Here is a 19,922-nt window from a genome sequence, read left to right as displayed (position 1 = left end):
ATTATTTTCCATTGTTTAGGCCTTTTTTTCACATGAAGGCAGCCTGAAAGAACTTAGCAAGTCACTAGAGGATCTTAAAATATTGGGAAAACTAGCAGAAGAAACTGTCCCAGAGCTACAAACATTTGCTGCAGACTCTGAACAAAAGCTAGAAAAGCTTCACCAAACCGTGGCAGATACTTACACAGCCTTGCTGTCTCATGCTGGAAGAAGACAGCCATCCAAGAAAGAGTGGGTGACTGAATGCATGATGTGTTGTGGCCTTGTAAAAATCAGACATGTGGGCAGATGTTGTGATATTGTGAATGTACTCCCATGTACATTACTAAGGGCAACTTCACTTTTTAAACATTTAATACTGAATTTCATAGTCTAGCAGCATTTGATTACCTTTCCACACAGCTGCACTGTTAGGTTTTAATCATGAGCCTGGATTTCTTTTTTCACCTCTGTATTTCATATTTTGTTCTTAAGCTGAAATTTCTTTTAAACCATAGGAGCTCCATTGTTGCTTCTGAGAATGGAGAAAAGCCCAGTTCTACCCAACAAATTGATTTCCTTTCAGTACAGGAGGTAAGAAGTCAATACTTACTGTTAAGAGACAGTGCTCCGTCTAGAGGAGATTACTGACAAAAAGAAAAACTGACTGCTTCTGTTGCTATTCTTATTGTGGCAGATTTCTGGACTCTTGTGGCAGAACAAAAGCCCGTTTTACTTGGGAACCTAGGAAGAGTACATGTTCAAAAGTAACATACAGGGAACAGCCCTAAGCATCCTGAAAATATGTGAACCTTCAATCTTGTGTTATATTTTGCTAAAGAGTGCTTTTCAGCTGAAAGAGCCATATGTGAAGCTGTGTTGAAGTTTAAATCCCACACAGTGGCCCAGTAATTTGAACAAATTTCTAAGGACACAGAGAAGAAAATTAGTGAAGAGTTGGAGGCATTTTCTTTAGAAAAATAAGGGGAAAAACAGAATCCATGTAATTTCTTAGAAAAAAAATTCAGAGAGAAGACATTACTGTTTATGATGTGGACATCACAGAAGATGTCTCATTTAGGATAAGCATTCATGGCAGTGAGGCTGTAGGTAGCTCATCAGACAGCATCCAGACTGTTGGAAGGGTTCCATTGCATTTACGTTAAGTTGGCAGATGCAGAGGAAGTGTCTGTTATCAAGGAAGGTCTCTTGCAAAACTATTTATATTGTTCCTGATAACAACGATAAATTCTGCTCCATTGTGGGTATTTGAAGTATGAAGTGTGTAACAGGTGTCAGCTGACATGAAACTCAGGGGAGCTTATTCTGGAATCAAGAGCAAGAGATGTGCACAGTGATGTGGTATAAGCAGCCTAAAAAAAAGGTGCAGAAGGCAGTGCCTTTTGGTTTCTGCAGCAAAAATTCACACAAAAGGTGATTGCCAGAGTTATGATGGGGCGGTTGCACATGCAGAGGGCCAGCATTAGTGTGGAAGGAATGTATGATCTGGCTGCAAGTCTTCTAAAATCTGCTTTTTTGGCTCATTGTTGAGATGAAGCACACCTTGTGTTCATGAATGGTATCTCTCATCTCCTTTGGCACTCATGAAGCATTGCTTCTTTCAGGAGATTACAGACATCTGCTGATCCTCTCTCTGTTTTGGCACAGTGTGATGCAGAAGTCATTGTTATCTTTTTTGTTTTTGACTTAGACATCAAGACCCTCTGAAAATACGGCTTTGGAAACAGATATGAAGCATCACAATGGAGAAAGCTGTGAGAAGATGTTTGAGGAAGGCAGTGATTCGCCCACACCAGCTTTATTAGAGAGGTAATATTTATAAGTTAAAATGCATGTATATTAAGAGATGATACAGTGCTAGATATTCATAAGTTAATAGACTTTATGAAACGTTGGATGCACTTTTGATATGAAGAACTCTGTTCTTGCTCTACTTCTGCTTACTTAACGTTTCCTTGCTTTGGATAAGGAAGTGCTGTAGTACCTAAATGACACAAATATCAGCATATTATAGGAAGAACACTTAAAGCTATTACAATTTTTCTTCTGCTCTTTCCTTGGAACAGAGAAATCTGCATCCACCTTACCAGTAACACCAAATACAACAACATTAAGGAAAAGAGACAAGTTTTTAAAATACTTCACATTGTTACCTTTATAAAACTGAATTCAAAGAACGCCAGAAGGCATGTGCACATGAAAATTATCCATGCAAACAATGTCCCAGCCACTGTATATATTATTCATTTATGCCCATTCATTTGCAACTTAGGTAAAAATGTGCATTTGCAACAAACTGTTTATTTTATATGGCAGTCTTGGTTGACAACGTCCAACTTCTGCTGTGTTCCATTAAGCTAGAAGTAATACTCACACTGAAAGTGATTGTATCTTTCTTTAGCTATAACACACAAAGAAGGAACCTGGAGGAACTTTTACAAGTAAGCAGAGATAAAGTAGCATCTGGCTTTACTGATGAAATAAAAGGCACTTCATGCCTTCAAAATAAATTGCTTGAATTACAGGTAAGACAGACTTCATCTTTTAAAAACATACTTCATGCCATACATGTAGAGCCCTTACCTTCTATGCATTATAGGTGCTGTCAAAGGATACAGAGCATCCTTACAAGCAGGTTTATTGAAAACAGAGAGAAACTGAGGGCTTAACATTTAGCACAGCCTAATTCCTATTTAGCAGTGGAATTTTGCCAGTATTGCTAAAAGAAGAAATTGGTGGCTATCAGTTTGTAATTTGCAAGATCTAATGGAAAGAACAACTGCAACAAACAGATAGCTAGATAGATAGCAGGAATGGTAAGTGATGGACCATGGCCAGGCTGGAGGAGTCTTCAAAAGTAAACCATCAAATGTCAGTGGTGGACATGAAGAATGAAACTGTTCCAGGACTTAGAACTTCAGTATATTTGTGAGAAACTTAAGGTGGTGTTACAAGGCACATTATTGGTGTTAGAGATTTTATTATTGTAATTTTTCAACTCTTCCATTGGAATGAACACAGAAGCTTTCTAGTGTGTTAGAACTTGGTTCAGTTCGAAGTTTGAATTTTGTTCTTTCAAAAACAGTTAAAATGAGATATTTTCTATTCATTCTTGTTTAAAAATGATTGAACCAGACTTATCAAACATTTCTAAAACGTAGTGCAGGCATGTATCTGACACACAGAAAATTTCATTCTAAAAAGCTGACAGATTCACATGCAGCTGAAAATTGAGTTTTTTGGAAAAAAAAAAACCCTTAAAGATGATGTTTTCAGCTTTTTCCATAGGAACTCTTGTGACTGTCATTTAATGAACTAGTCACTCTGTTGCACAGAATGATATTAAATCAATTAACCCTGCATGTCTTTTAGATGGTAGAGAATGATATCAATTCTGGTTGGGCACAATTGGGAAACATCTCATCTAGCTTAGAAAACCTTGTGGACGAAGTGAAGCAAGCTGCTATTTCTGAGACAAGAGGCAAACTAGAAGGAGAATGGAAAGAACTTCAGGATATTATAAGTACCAGGTATAAAATAATGTTTCATGATATTAGCAAAGGAATTGTTCATTGTAAGTAAAATGTGTGTTTCAGAGTGAATAGCTGTGTGTTATAGGAAGTGTTTGTGTATTGAACAGTGTTAACTGCCTTTTGTTTTAACTTCATTAGACATATCTTTTTCTTAGTTATGCATGGCAGATAGTGTGAATCTCTTCAGGAAGCTCAGAGTGTAACAGTTCTGCAGTATCCTTGACCTCATTTTTATTTCCTGCTACCTTCAGGTTAAATGAGCCGTGGTTCACTCTGCTTCTCATATTTATCAATGGAAAAACTTGTTTGACCTCAGGAAGAAAAAGAATTGGATCAGTCATGCAGTCAATCACAATATCTCTGTCGCTTTTTATGCTGTAAAACGTCAGGTGTCTTGTCTTGCTACTTTCCCAATTTGTGTTTTTTTTACCTTTCTTATAGAACTAATTCTTTAAGGACTGCCTTGGAAATTGTTTTACCAATAGAAAATGAGTCCATTCTTCTATGTGAGTTAGATCAACGGCTGAACAAAAAGGGAATCCAGCAGTTTAATCTGGTGAACAGTGATCTTGCTTACAGAGAACTAAAGGTAAGGGAAAAGACTGATATGCAGAGACAGCATCCCAACCAGGACAATTCTTAATATCTCTAGGAACTAGAGGACTGCGTAGGGTTTCTCACTTAGGACTTTTGCTCCATTCACAATACTTCCCAAAACTTTTGATCTGATTTGTGTCTGAACACATTTTAATTCATTTACTTCAAATGCTATTGCTCCTGTAGAGCCCGATAGGCACCCTTGATAGACTCTGCTGTAAAAGGCATAGCATTAAATGAATATTTAATGTTTGGTCAGGACTTCCCTTTGCTACAGTTTTATGCTATCCCCACTTGGCTGTATGTCATTTTGTATGTGATGTAAGTAATGTGGTGTTAATTAATGAGCTAAAGTAAGCTGCCTCGATCACATCTGCTGAGGGATCTGAGTGTGCTGCAGGGTTGGGCTTTTTAGCTGCTTTCAGTATCTTGTTCCTAGACTCTGCTCTGTCTGCTAGGTGAGCTGGATGTTGTTTTGTTCCTGATATGTTGTTCCTTCTGAACACATAGGCTGCTACGCAGTACTGAAAGTTTGCGTTTGTCTGCTCTTGGCTCTCAAGCTGAGTAGAGTTTCAGTCTCTCAGGCTCTGGGGCTGAGTTCATGTGCACGCTTTGTCTGAGATGACTCCAGGTTGGAAGGATCCTGCATTTTTTCCTAGCTTTGCGCTTTTGGGGTTTCACAACACTGCTGTACTGCTGTTCATCTGAGGGCTGCATAATCCTTTAACTAGGTAATGAGCAGGCTTCACAAGGAGATTTTAGATGTATGTGAATCTCCTCTGAAAACATAGAAAAAGCAAGCATAAAAGGTGGCAGCAATAGCAGTCATCTGTGTGCTCGCCTGTACTCCGAAGTCCCAGGACTCTCATCAGCTTTCTGTCTTAGTCATCTGGTTGCTGGCAAGGTGATTGGGCTTTTCTCATAATGCTGAACAAATTCTGTCTGTGGAATGCCATTTTATTTGATTTTTCTCTTTTAACCCATCCTTCACCAAGATCCAGACTAACAACTTTTCTTTCTTAACCACTTTATTTAGCATATCTACTGTATTGCTGTGACAAAGGCATTCTGCATTAATGACTTCAGATTGCTTTATACAGACTTAGGTTTATATTTCTAACATGATGTTATCTCTTAGCAAACGGTGAACTGAACATATAGGCACAGTGATACAGATTTATCAAATCAGTCAAATTTGATATTATTTCCGTAGCTAGATCTTCCACAGTAATAAATTGTAATGGAAATTCCAAACACCAAATTCCAAAAGCTGTTCTCCTTCACACTTTTAACAATATTTATACATATGTTATATTTGGATCAGTAGAATTTGTTTTTCATTGGTTCAGCTTGAATACAGGATACAGACTTTCTTTCACTTACTAACACTGTTGATGTCTTTCTCTACTGCAGGAGCTACAGAGATCCATATTAAATCAGATTGAAGTGTGCAAACAATTGGAACACCTAGATAGCTCAGCAAGCGATGAATTTAATCCAATAGATCTGCAAGCTGCAAGTAAAATTATGTTTTATTATCAAAACCAGCTTGAGGAAATGAGCCGTAAAATGCAAATCCGAGAGACAGTCCTTAAAGATCTGGAAGCTTTTATGGCCTCGTTGAGGAAAATTAAGTCTTCTGTCAAACATCTCATGGATCCCTTAGGCCAACCTGAAACTCAAGGAAAAACATGGAGAGAGGCTGCACAAGAACTTTCTCATATGGCAAAAGAGGCTCAGTGTTTGGATGAACGCTTGAAAACAGTTGATATCTGCTTGGAAGATGCTGAGTGTGGGAGAAATACTAGCTGCGAAAAGCTTGTTCAAACTTTATCTGAAGAGCTAAATGTGACTGGTGATCACTCAAGTGAACAGATGCCTATGGAGGGAAATGATTTATACAAGGTTTTTTCCACCAGAAATGAGGAGCTCCTTAAAAACATTCAGGATCTACGTGATAGAATTAACAAAATAGGTTTGAAGGATCCAACAGTTCCAGCTATTCAACAAAGGTGAATTGTTTTTTGAAGCTCTTGTAATTAAGTAATTTCGATGGACTCAGGGGTTCTAATGACTCTTTGCAGTAGAACACTGAAATCTGACTGTGTCTTAAAGCCTCTTCATAGCACTGAAAGACTGTGAATTGTGGTTTATTCTCTGATTTAGAATCTAAAAAAGGGAAGCTTTTCCATTTATTTTGTTTTAAACACCATGTATGTGCTTCTTTGAAGTACGGTTGATGAAGAGGAAATAGGAGCAGGCTGATTGTTACAGTCATAGTTTTCAATAACAAAACTCAAACAGGGAGATAGCTCTTCTCCCTGAGCATCGACATGTTATCTAAACCTCTGAGTAATAGTGTTATTTTACCATACCTTGAGTAAGTCACTCACGTTTCCTGCATCTCAGATGGTGTTTCAGAGGAGTTCTCTGCAGCCTTCCAAATGATGAGTAAACAGTTCACTACAGTCTTAGTGTGGGGAAACAGGGAGGGGAGTTTATGGTTGTGAAATCCCACACTATGCCATAACTTCCTTTCTTAGACATTGTTTAAAGGTAGCTGGAGTGCACTTCACATTTTCATACAAAATAATTGACTGTGTTCATACAAAACTCATTGGCCCTAAAAAATTTGGGGTTGCTTTCTCAAACGGCTCCTAGATCAGTATAACTCCTCTGGCAGACTGTCGAATTTCATGATCTGAAAATGAAATCACACTTTTTATGATGTCATTGAATATAGTAAGTGTGCTCAGCTCAGGATGAAATTCTAGAGGGCTTTGGTAATTACATTTATAGAAAAAAAATCAAGACTTGCTTTCATATAAGCCTGTATTTCATTATTTTTTTTTTTTTTCCTAATAAAGGATAAAGTCATTAGTGGAATTGGAAAAGGAATTAGATTGTTCTGCTGTTGAAATGAAATCTATGCGAGAAATTGCTAATAAGCTCCTGCAGATGAAAGAGGAAAAAGCAGAAGAATCAAATGAGCAATGTAGAGTTACAGAGAGATCGTGGGAGGATACAAAACTCTTGCTTGCTGAATGGTAAGGAAAACAGTTGTGTTTTAAATAGTGTTTTACAAGTGAGAAGTTTGCTTATGAAATGCATCAGCAAAAAAGTCTTAAAAACATGCTTCAAAGTAAGTGAAATTCTGATGCAGTAGGAAATGTTACTACTACAATGCTGTAGAATGTCATAATGCCAAGAATGGTACATATAAATTTGCAGCCAAAGCTCATTAATATTATTTATTTTTAAGGAATCACAATCCTGTCGTGTAAGCATTATGTAGTGATATGTTGAACTTCATAGGTATCAAAAAGAAAATTCTGCCTGTTTGTGTCTTTTATGTTTGCTGTGGTTTTCATGCCAGTGCATTCAAAAAGAAGTCAGTCTGAACCAAATCAAAGAGAACACCTGTCTTAGAGTCAGAAAAAAACTAAGGAACTAAGGAAATTTGTTTGATAAGCAGAGGAGAGTCTGGACTCCCTATACATACTATGTAGGAGAAAGAAGCAGGTAGGAGGCTTAGGCTGCTCCTTTTATGCATAGTCAGTAAATAGTTGATCTCTTTTTTTCAATAGCCAGGAGCAGTGTGCGAGGGCTCTGGAGCTCCTGAAGCAGTATCAAAGCTGCAAAAGCAGTCTAACCAGCATCATCCATAAACAGGAGATTGTGCTTTCACAGCAAAATTCATACATGGGGAAGGACAATTTGAACAGACTGATAGCAAAGGTGAGTGAAAGGAACTTAATGAAAAGTCACATGAATAAACTTTCCTGGGAGTGTGGGAGCATTCCGTTGTATAGGGTTGTATACCTGGACTTCAGGATAAGTGTTAAGTCTTTGCTTTCACTTTGGCTTCCAAAGTACTTTTAAGGACTATACTCTGATTTGAATTGATGACCGGCTTTACTTAGTAAATCATGTTCTTGTTAAAGGGGATTTTGATCTAAAACGGAAAAAACGGTTTTGATCCAACACCAAAACAAGATGAAATCTTGTTCTGCCAAAAAAAAAAACAAACAACAAAACCCACGTCTCAAAAGCAGCAAGACTTATTTCACCCATACTCTTCAGAACATTTTTATATTTTCTATCAAGTTAAAAACCTTCTAGTAGGTAGTTTGCAATTATAGAGAAGCAACAAAATCTATTCACTGCTGAAGAGATGGTTTAAAGCATTGTAAACGCCTCAAGCAAAAATAATATCTAATGTAACTCCTTGTGGGCTGCTTGTTTATCTGCTGTTGTTGTAACGTATAACCAAGAATGAGGATCTGCATCCTCTCCCTGCTCAGGTCATAGACAGGGCTGCAGGGTTTGTCTGCACTGCACAGTGCTATATGGAGATTTTCAGCTAACCCTGAGAAAGAAGCTGAAGAACAGGAGCTGTAAGGCTGTGTCAGCGTGACACAGCCACTGAAGGACTGGACCATGACAGATCGATTCTGCTTCCAAGACTGGTACTCGTGTGCCTTGCTGTAATCATTATCAACTTGCACAGAGCCTGCTTGGGGTTGCCAACATGAAGCTGCACTGGGATTCAGACTTCTGGGAACCAGAACAGTTTTGGCTGGCCTGACAATTCAGTATTTTATTGAGCTGTGTTTTCAACATTAATCTCTGATGTCATACTGACTTTGCTGACCAAACTGTGTTGTGGTTCAGATAAAAGCTTGACTTCTAGCTACATTATTTTTGTGTAAATGAATGCAAGTACTGGATATAGGCATCCATAGCTAATGGATTGTGGAACAGCTAGCAGCATTTCCATTGTGACCATTTTGGTGAACAGGTTTCACCTTTCCTGGTTGGGTTACATGACAAGCTGTTTAGATGCCATTTTTGGCTTTGTGGTGAGAGACCAACCATAGTTCAGGAACGTTTGCTCTCAGCCAGTGCCTGGGATGATTAAATTTAAGAAGGAGCACAAACATTTTCTTCCCTCGTGGTGGGTGCTCGTGTGCATCATCTGCCCTTCAGCTTGAGCAGGATCTTTTCTGATTTCACCAGCGGGACCTCTGGCACCTCATGTTGCTTGAGCTTCCACTGCAGGGGAGCTTGCTTGCATGCCCCAGCCCCTAACCTTCTGGAGCCCCTTTGCTTAGATTACAGCTCGTACTCCTCTGCCTGTTTTGCAGCTGCCACTCTCAGAATGCAAGTTTGCAAGAGCTGCTGCATAGTACTGACATGTCTTTGAGTATTCATTGCTTGTTTGTAATTAAGTATAACGGTAACAGAGGAGATCATCTGCCTTGCTGAGAGTTGTGCTGCTCTGCCATCCCTCCCCTGGTCTCTGGTTGGCAGGCTCTGTCTGATGAGATGCTTCTCATCTCTGCGAATTACAGTTTGCAGTAGCCTAACGCTAGAGGTCAGTGTTTCTTTTCCAATAGGTTTCCGTGTTGTTTGTAAACACTGACGTTACAATCAAGCACAAAGAAGCTGTCTCGTGTTTAAGTAGAAAATAGAAAAAATGGACGATTTTATTTCTGGCAGTGGCATATTTGACCATTCTGAAGTGGAATCTAAGCTTTTATAGAAATAGTTCAGAACCTGGGGATCCCAGTGCCAGGTTATGAGGACGTAAGATAATTATTACATTGTACTTGCTTGTTTTTGTAACGGAGATGCTGTATTTGGATATACAGTCTGCTTGGATCTTGTGATTGTTACTTTTAAATCAAGCTGTGCTTTTAGGTCTCACAGTAAGAAGTATACTATCCATAGTTCTCACTCAGCTGTTCTGCCAGCAGTGACAGAATGAAGAGGAAAATGTTCTTATCAGCATGGCAGGGATGCAGTGGCAGAGAATACATTGCTAGTCTCATTATATTCTGTAAAATAGGTTATTTCATGTAATGCTGTTATTTCTCTAACCTGAAAGTAACAGCACATCACTTAAAATGTTTTGCTGAATAAACTGTTTTAAGCAAACATGCTTGCAAATATGCTCTTGGTCTCTTTCACAGATTGAAGAGGCAAAAGAGGAATTTAATGATCGTGCTGAAGATGTAGACAAAATAAATCAGATCTGCAAAAACCTTCAATTCCAGCTCAATAAAATGAGAAGCTTTGAGGAGCCTCCGTTTGAGAATGAGGCTAACATCATTGTGGACAGATGGCTGGATGTATGTAAAAAGTAAATTATCGGGGTGGTCTTATCCGCTGTGCATTACAGTAATTGATTCTGACTCATGTGTAATATTTGGAATAAATTAAGTGCAATATGGCAAAGATTCTTAAGAAGGAAATCCAGAGCAAAGTTTACAGAGTGTGCATTGGTGTAATGATTTTGATAGTTTATATCATGGCAATCTTAACAGCAAATGGTTGTGGGAAGTGCAGAAAGGCAACATTTGTGCTTTCAGCATGAATCTGTAAGCTTCCATAACAACTTCAGTGCATTTAGACTTTGGAGTCAGTCGGGAGAATTACAAAGCTGGTGCTGTTGGGGAGAAATGTTTGCCATAGTCGGTCTAAGCAGTGCATCAATACTGAGATTAGATGGCATTTACTGAGAGTAGATAAACATTAATGAGCAAGGCTCCTTCCTAAACCTGCCTTAAAACTGGCAAGCTGCCGTTTTGATTGGTGTGTTTAGCGACATGTGTAGCAGGGATTTAAATATCTTCTCCATGACTGGTTTGCTGTGAAGACACATGAGATTTTTTTCCCTTGCTGCACATATTGTTTATGTAGGTGCTCAGATTATATTTTGCTCAGATTTTATTACGCTGCCTTTGTTTTTGGATTATAACTCAATGTTTTGTGTATCCGTGTGTGTTTTTCGTGTATAAATCTCCTGGTAGATCAATGAAAAAACTGAAAACTATTGTGATAATTTGGGAAGAGCTCAGGCTTTGTGGGACAAACTTCTTGGTTTATCTGGCACAATCGATGCATGGGCAAATGCAGAACTTAAGAACACGGAAGGCCGCTGTCTGACCGATGAGGACCTTACACAGCTGAAGGTAATTTGAATGAAACTCTTTGAATTCATGTTGTAGTGATGTGGACTTCTGACTGTAAAAATGCAGATCTCAAAGAGGCATGAGCTCTGCAAAAGCAGTGGAAGTCCTGATATTTGCAGTTTTATCTCCCTGTACACTTTCATCGAAGACAGTGCATAATATATAGGAGATGCAGGTCTTGGAAACTAATATGTATGTGTAGATGTCTATACAAGCTTAGTGGATATATTAAATCATTAGAATTAATGCAGCACTATAAATGCTTTATTACACTACAGAAGTCCCCTCATCCCTTTGTACTGTGTGAACATAACAGTGAAGTCTGGGATTTTATGGACTAAGTACAATGGTGCACAAACTTCCTTGTACCTAGGGAAGAGAGAAAAGAGTGTGTGTGGTTACTAAGAATCTCCATGGGCAGGCATCCATCAGTAGAGCCTGGGCAAGGCCTGCTCTTGCCCCTTTCACACAGGTTCTAGCATTACCTCTAGGAATAGGGGTGCAGTAGATGTAGAAATACATGTACCAGCTCTCTGTCATTGAAGAGCCTCATATATGGGGGATGAGTATTTTAACTTCTGACCTTACTGTCATAATTGACCAACTGTGCTGCTCTTTTGTAGCTACAGCCATTCTCTACTATACAGGAGTAATTTCCTGCTTGAGTGGGCTTGAAACATAACTAAGTCCCATATTTGCTAGTTTAAAAATATGCAGGCAGCTGATTCTCAGTGTTTATATACTACAAATGCCCTGTTTTTTTATTGTGCTTACTGCAGAACTGTTGCTATCATTCTTAGTGCTGCTCATTTGTTTTAACTTGCAGAGCAATAAAAAGCTAAGGTGTTCTTGTTATGTGCATCTTCCCAGTGAAACAGTAATATGCTTGCTGTGCACAGGTGGATGTTCTGTTATTGTTTTTCCACCGTGTTGTTAGAGTTAACCTGGGGCAGTTCAGGTCCCTGAGGGCTACACTAAAAATACACCATCTGGCAACTGCATCTTAAGAGCTATTTTGTTACCTGGAAACTGTTGAAGCCCACAGTGATGTGACCGTGCCTCCGACGTGCCTTCCTGCTGGTGCACAGGAAGGGCTGGCTGTACTGGAGGTGGCTGAGGTTCCTCCACTGCTCTTGCACAAGAAGATAGTTCTCAAAAGAAAAGGAGGGAAAGGGGAGGGGGGAGAGAAACTCTCTTTCCCGTGAACTGCTGTACGAGTGGAATAGCAGGAGAGAAAGGCAAATTCCGTGCATTTGTAGTTTTGTAAATTCTGAAGTTTCCAAAAGGAGCCAGGTTTGTTTATTTATTTATATATATGTATGTATATACATTTTGAAACATATTAATTGGAATTAGAAGCTCAGTGCTGCAATGTTACACAGGATTGAAACCCAGGGTCCTTTGTGACCACTCAGCAGAGCACAGGTGTATGTGCTTTCCTGAAACCTATCCAAAAGTACTGAGTAATGAATTTTTTGACTATTTAAAAGTAGTTTCAATATGTGTAATGTCAGAGAAGTCCTTTCCCCTGTAGGCATGATGGAAATGGAAGTGCTTCTAAGGGCTGCAGGGACTGGATGGGTCTTGAGGATTCCTTGTGTAGAGATTGCAATAGAAAATTTTGTCTTGAGGGAATTTGGGATCCTGGAATCAGGCGCAGTGTGACTACTTTTGGCATGTCATGTTTCATAATTTGAAGCTGATATTTTACTTCCACATTATTGGATGGTTCCAGAATCCATTCTAACAAGTAGAGATCTTTTTATATACATGGAGATTTATAATAAAAAAGCGTATGCAGGGTATGTTTTATTTTATCTCATCCCTACCAAAATGCATAATCAGGGGATCAGTTCTTGACTTAAGTCTATGAGAAGATTTCAAGATGTATTACCCTTTTGGTAAGCATTAAGAAAAGCATTAAGAAATGCTTAGAACAAACATACAAAACAAACCCACAAAAATTATTTTCCCACAACTCTGCTTGGTTAATATAGAAGTAAAATAGTTAAGATTGTTAAATTTATGCTAGATTTGCGCTGACAGCTACTTTTGCCTGAGAAACCCGGAATATCTCTGACCCCAGAACCAAAAAGTGTCAACCTAAATTTCTAAAATGAAAATCTGTGAGTAAGCAGCTGTTGGACCAATGGGAGCTGTATATGCTAAAACAAGGAATCAGAAAATGAGAAATATATTTTTCTAACAGAAACATGAAAACTAAATTTGAATGAAAGAGAGTTATAGAAGTGTTTTTTCCACCATTAGGCATGCTTATGTGTCCAGGAGCAGAAACTCCAGAAATTTGACAACACAGTGGCTGAGATAGAAGAACTTCTAAATAGTAATGAACCTCCATTGGAGCTCCAGGTAGGAAAATGGTTTTACAGCTGATGTGCTGGTATTCATGATTACAAGACCTGCTTCTAGCATCACTTTTGCCGCAGTGATTTCTCGGTTTGACTTGCCCAAAGAAAACTGTGGATGTTTTGTTGACTGTTAGCACTAACACTTCATTTGTTGTCTTTCTCAAGCTGTCAGAACCAAACCTGCCATTGTAAACACAAAAGCTTCTGTCGTGTGCCTTTTATGGGCTCAGACCTGATCCAACTGTTCTGCAGTCCTGCCTAAAAATGCCAGCATGTCGTTTTTTCCTATTGGCAAAGAGCATGGCACAGAGGGACTTTGTTATCCCCTCTGTGGATCCCGTCAACACAGCATCTTGCTGGTCTATTTTAAACTGTACCTTTATGTGTGTGTGTAGGTTTTTACTAAGGGTGTTTGTTATGTTATTTTTTCCTTTGGGATTTCACAAGGAAACATTCGTCTTTTTGTGTTAACATCACGCATCAAAGAATAAGTCCTTCTCCACTGTTTGAGACCAAGATTCCCTAGGCTTCTGCTCCCTGTCAGATGTGTGTTGAGCTTGACTTAGTTTGGCTATTTGTGCATTTATCCTCAACAGACAGTGAAGTCAGAAGTGTGAAGTGAAGTGATCAGAAATGCTTAGGACTGGAGTAGCAACTGCATGCAGTATATTCCTCAAGAGCACCAGACATGCTCAGCCCCCTGGGATGGGGGACTATGATGTAGCTGTGATTCCATTCAGTTGGTGTCTCATGCCAATCTGCAGAAGCTTTAAGGGAAGGGTTGTTCCCCGTAGTTGTTAGCCTTGGGCCAGACTTCCCCACCTCTGCTCTCCTTGCCTGTTTTTAGAGTCAGCGTGGGAAATCCCCACTGGGATTTCTGCAGGAAGATGAGTCGCACAAGGGATCTGGGATTCTCTTTACCCTGGCAGCTGAAAGGCATGTAAGGCTTTTATTCAGCTGAGGGTCAACGCTGGAGTACACCAACAAATAAATTTGGTGGCAAATCAGTACATGCATCACTAATGAAGATAAACAGAGATCATTCCTCCTTACTGTATTATTGTTCCATTTGTGGGGTGGGAGGGAACAAACTGTGGCTAAAGTGTCTGGACTGCAGCTCATGTAATTGCTTTCTATGTCTATTGTGCAGTTCTGCAGCATGATAGGAAATCAATCTACTCTAACTTCTGACATTATTTTTTTTTTATTTCTAACGTGAAGGTTATCAGATCATCTATTGTGCAAAAAATGGAGTTAATAAAAGACCTTTTGACAACGAAGCGGCGTACCAGTGAACTCAGTGTGAATACAGCAGAGCTAAAAGGAGATCTTGATCTGGCCAAGACACAGATTGGAATGACTGAATCGCTTTTAAAAGCTTTATCCCCTTCCGACACCTTAGAGATCTTTACTAAATTGGAGGTAGTGTGCCACCAATTAATCTTTTACACATCTTCTACAATTTTGTTAATTGTTTCTGTGTACCTGTGGTAAGTTGGTAAAGTAACTCAAGAGAAGAACTTCACTGGAATACTTCCTAAAGATGATGGAAACATGACGTAGAAACCCATTTTCACTGGATGTTATCAGATGTAGTTAGTTAACCCTTGCAGCTACTGAAAATGGTTAGTGGTAAAAATTCCAGCAGTGTATTGCAAAGGTATGTTGAAGGAGACGTGGCAGTACTGGGTTGTGTCTTCACAGGTATTGGAATAAGGAAATTAATTATTTAATTCTTTATTCCAATAATTAATCTCCTGGTTATCCTGAAGTCATCTTTCTGTCCGCAGGGACTTTACAGGCAGCCTAAAACGTTTAGGAATGGAATAGTGCATATGGCAGCTAAGGCATTATTGGTTCTAGGTATTATGTGCTCTGGAACATACTGTGTTATGATGCCTCTCACATGTCTGTGTGATGAAAACTATACACAAAAGTGTGATTATCTATGCATAGAGATGTAAACACACGACTCAAGTAGAGTTCAGTTCTTATTTCTACCTACTGAATGCTTTCTTACTGTCAGTGCACATTAAGAAATTATCTTGACGTACAAGCAGGAATAAACCATGTTGTAAAAATCTGTGATTGGTAATAAGGCAGCTGTACAGTAAACATCTGTTCTTTTTTAACATTAGGAGATACATCAGAAAATTCTGCAACAAAAACATCATGTGACGTTACTCCAAGAAGAGACGGATTGTCCCGATGTGGATGAATTGAATAAGCAGCTTAAATGTGTCACCGATTTGTTTAACAAGAAAAAACACGTGTTTCAGGACCACTTTATTGGTGTTTTGAATCGTAAGTGAACATGTTTCACATTTAGGTAGCTTTCTCAGTTTGTAGGTATCCACTGGATCAGTTTTGTTGCAAAATTATTTGATTTTGGTTCCTTGTCAAAAACAAATTTATTGCCAAAGTACCAAGATAAGGATTTGGACAAAAATGGCTTCTGTTTCCAACAAAATTCAGGAACAAATGTCAAAACATTTCATTAAAAATGTATAAAAAAAAATAAAACATATTCACTTTTTCCAATTATTTTTAATTTAGATACAAAAGTAATCTCATTGTCAGATGAGTAATATTTGTTTGTGTAGAAAGGAGAACAATTCATAATGTGCTATTCCAGGTCTTATTTACTGAAACTGCTGTGACTGCTGGACCATCCTTTCCCCAGTTTATTAAACATATAGCTATGTTTATTGTCAATAAATGTTGAGTAAAAAGAAGTATTAATTAAAGCATTTTCTTTCACATTGTGTATAGTGAAAAACAGCCTCTGACAGCAGCACTGATAAACGCTATTATTAATTGTCGTGAAATGTTCATGTTAAATAGGGATTTGGATTTTTTTTTTTTCAGAGTACAATTAATGAAGGAAATTGGAATGTCTTTTTTCAGGTCAGTGCAAGAATTTTAATGATTGGTTCAGCAGCACTCAGCTGTCTTTGAAGGACTGCTTTGACCCCTCAGAAACAAAACAGATGCTGGAAGAAAAACTGCAGAAACTAAAGGTAAAGTATTAAAATACTCTTAATTTCTATTGCTGGTTCACCTTGAACTTTTACTTTCTTACACAGGAGATTATTCTGGGGAGTTCACATAATTGGGAATTCACATAATGTGATTTGTAACTTCAGGCCCAAAGAGCATTTAATGCAACATGAAGTATTGGGACAATAAGTGGAAAGTAAATCTGAGTTAAAATTGAATAATATAGTTTTCAAATTCAACTCAGAGTTGGTCATGTAAGAGACAGGACAGTAATTAATGTAAGTCAGTGGACCCTAACTGCATAGTTCAGTGTGCAAAGATGCAGAAAGTCAAATGTGTCATGGGATATGACAGGGAATGGCTTAGTGGGCATGGTCAGGGATTGGCTGACAGTTGAACTAGATGATCTTAGAGGTCTTTTCCAACCTTAATGAATCTATGATTCTGTAGAGGTTAAAATGAAATTCTGACCTGTACTGGATTATAATGTGGGAAACTTGAATTCACTTTATGAATTTTTACTCTAGATCAGACAGGAACAATAGAAAAGAGACAAAAATGCACTATGGGCAAGAAGCAATCGCAGCTTAACAAAAGAAGACATGGTGATGTCAGTGCTAGACGTGAATGCTACTTTTGCCTATTTCTGACTGTTGTTTTGCCACTATGAATGAAATCCAAGTTGTTGTCTTTATTTCCTCCAATTGAAAGTAAAATAATCAGAAAACTGTATGAATAACAGACAGTCATTGTCAGAAAGAGGAATGTAGGACATGTTGGTGATAACTGGGGTCAAAGTACTCTTGAAGCTTAAATATCCTAGAACCACTGAATGGTTTGGGTCAGAAAGGCACTGTTGAAGACCATTTAGGTCAGGTCAAGGCTCCCACCATGGGCAGGGGTATCTTTCACTAGGTCAGGTTGCCTGGAGCCCTGTCCAACCTGTGTTTTGAGCACCTTGGGGTGGGATGGGGCATCAACAACTTATCTGGGTAACCCGTTCCAGTGCCTCACCTCACCATCATGAAAAAAAAAGTAGCAACTTGTCAGAAGTGGGATTCGAACCCACGCCTCCAGGGGAGACTGCGACCTGAACGCAGCGCCTTAGACCGCTCGGCCATCCTGACTGTGTGAGCTGTTGTGCAATAGCAACTTTCACCAACACGTTTGTGCTTTCATTCAGCACTTCACTTCTGAAGGCAAAGATGGAGATATCCAAGAGGTTAAGACTCTGCTGAATAAAGTGAAGCATTACTTGCCCAAAGCAAGCATTAACCAACTTAGCAGCCGTGTGAGAGATCAAGAAGCAGAGCTACAAAGGCTGATATCCAAGTGTCAGAAACGGGAAAAGGAACTTGGTACTTCTCTCCAGCAGCTCAATAGGTATGGAATTAGTGTCAATTCTGACATTTTAATCGCAAGTGATAGAAAAGGATTAATTATTAAACAGCCATAGTGAGTGACGATTTAACGAAATTTTACTGAGTGCTTTGTTATATTCCTCTTGTGATGTTTCTCTACATAGTAGAATCAGTGTCACATAGGAGCATACAGTGATGTATTTCATGGGAGCACGTGCTTGCATGTTTCAGTGACATGAACCAGGGTACTTAAAACTATCCATAAGCTAAGATTTAAGCTTGATCAGGTGCTTGGTGTTTGTGCTTCTCAGGAAGACAGCATTGTCAGCAGGTTTTACTTGTGTAACGCCTCTTATTTTGACCTGCACTCATATTTCTTCTCTCTTTAGCCTTCAAGAAAGCAGCACTGTCTTAGAAAAATGGCTCACCACTCAAGAAGAAAAACTGTATGAGATCAAAGAAGATGAGACAAAACTTGAAAACCTGTATAAGACATTATTAATGCAGAGGTATTGTTGTCTTTGAGCTCTACCTAAAGAAGATTGCTCTGTGTTGTTATGAGAAATAGATGTTTGTTCATTTCTTGTACTTTCAGAGAACCATTTGATTCCTTGGCTCAGCTAGCAAATTCCTTGAGGGAGACTGGGCTGACAGAAGATGAAATCATTTCAGAAACCAGTGATCTCGTTAGTAGATATCAAACACTAACGACAAATGTAAGTGAGATGGCAGGAAATACTCAGGGACTTGCAGTGGATGAACATTTCAAAGAACTTGCCCAGGATATGTCTAGTTGGATCAAAAAACTTGAGAAGGCTATTAATAATCTGAGCTCACAGGAAAGTGAGTTGCCACCAGACAGAAGGATTAATCAGATAAAGGTATCGTGTTATTCCCATTGCACTACACAGCTTGCACTTACTATAAAGCAAATGCTTGATGAGTTGATACATTATAAAATATGCTACCACTGCTGATTGCTTGTGTTTTGTGACTTGCTTGGTGTGTGAGTTTGTGGGAGTGTTTTCTTCTTGTTTTGCTCCTTTTCAGTTTTGTTTTTGCATAGTTCATAAAGCACGTTAGAGGAGATTTGCTGCTACACCTCTAGATGGAGTAAGACTGAATTCATAGCTAGGGAGGTGTGCTGGTGGCCATCCACCTTTCCATCATAAACTACTCCAGAGATGGAGAGGGAGGTCAGTAATATGGCTGGGGCATCCAGAGAGCCTCTGCAAAATGTGTAGATTCTTGGGTGTGCTACAGTGTTGTTGGATTGGGCTGCTCTGTTCTTTCACTGAGTGATTCTCTTGGGCCCCCATGTCCTCTCTGTTGTCTTCTTTCTGAGAACCTGAGAGGCTCCTAACAGAATAGCCAGAAAAGAGGCTGTTTGTATTTACATTTTTCTTATTGTGGAAGGGATAGTATTGTGATAAATGTGTCTCCCTGAGATTTGGGTTCTTTTACTGCGTCAGACCAGTAGTGGTTAAATTTTGTCATGTAGAGAATAACTAATAAGTCTGAGCTTTCATATCCCAAGCTTTCTAAATTAGATCATCTGTCTGTTAACGTATTTGTTATGTGATATATTAGAAGGCGAATTCTTTTTTCTTGAAATCAAGAGTAAAAGACTTTGTTGGTAATACCTTTTATTCTGTAACCCAAGATTGTTGTGTTTATACTGCTTCTTGTTTAATACAGGAAATCATGGCTCTCAAAGATGCAGGAGATGCCAAAATACAGAACATAGTACCTGTAGGAGAAATGTTAATAAGAAATGACAAAATTAAAGAGCCAGAGATTCAGCAGACTCTTTCTGACCTCCAGAACCAGTGGGAAAAGACCTGTCAGTTAGCCACTGCGTACAGAAGGTAATTTGCCAAGTGTAATATGGATCTTGTTCTTACAGTGAGGAGGGTGCACTGATTTAGACCTGTGGTGGCCCTTCCCTATGTTGTGAGCTTGGCTTAGTGCCCCAGGCATCCTCCTCAGCAGAGCTGTGATCTACTTTTGTGCATACCTGATTCAAAGGGAGAGTTTGATGTAAATCCAGCAGGCTGGAATTTTTAAAGTAGAATTTTAACATCT

At 38.9% G+C, this 19,922-nt stretch overlaps 1 protein-coding gene across 1 annotated transcript in view; it reads left to right on the top strand.

Moving 5' to 3' along the window:
- Nucleotides 1-19,922, top strand: part of SYNE2 (spectrin repeat containing nuclear envelope protein 2) — a gene marked incomplete at its 5' end in the record, with an annotated part of 154,318 nt that overhangs the window by 27,899 nt on the left and 106,497 nt on the right. The window contains 19 exons of the mRNA XM_079537488.1: nt 20-231; nt 498-573; nt 1,691-1,809; nt 2,402-2,525; nt 3,373-3,530; nt 3,975-4,122; nt 5,544-6,142; nt 6,998-7,177; nt 7,718-7,868; nt 10,106-10,264; nt 10,946-11,107; nt 13,376-13,477; nt 14,698-14,898; nt 15,615-15,780; nt 16,384-16,496; nt 17,660-17,859; nt 18,227-18,346; nt 18,433-18,718; nt 19,536-19,705. Coding sequence (XP_079393614.1) covers nt 20-231; nt 498-573; nt 1,691-1,809; nt 2,402-2,525; nt 3,373-3,530; nt 3,975-4,122; nt 5,544-6,142; nt 6,998-7,177; nt 7,718-7,868; nt 10,106-10,264; nt 10,946-11,107; nt 13,376-13,477; nt 14,698-14,898; nt 15,615-15,780; nt 16,384-16,496; nt 17,660-17,859; nt 18,227-18,346; nt 18,433-18,718; nt 19,536-19,705 — 3,446 coding nt within the window. The remainder of the gene's footprint in view (nt 1-19; nt 232-497; nt 574-1,690; nt 1,810-2,401; nt 2,526-3,372; nt 3,531-3,974; nt 4,123-5,543; nt 6,143-6,997; nt 7,178-7,717; nt 7,869-10,105; nt 10,265-10,945; nt 11,108-13,375; nt 13,478-14,697; nt 14,899-15,614; nt 15,781-16,383; nt 16,497-17,659; nt 17,860-18,226; nt 18,347-18,432; nt 18,719-19,535; nt 19,706-19,922) is intronic.

This window comes from Tetrao urogallus (genome assembly GCF_951394365.1).
Source record: "Tetrao urogallus genome assembly, chromosome: 6".
Taxonomy (NCBI): Eukaryota; Metazoa; Chordata; class Aves; order Galliformes; family Phasianidae; genus Tetrao; species Tetrao urogallus.
This window is presented reverse-complemented; position numbering and strand designations above follow the sequence as displayed.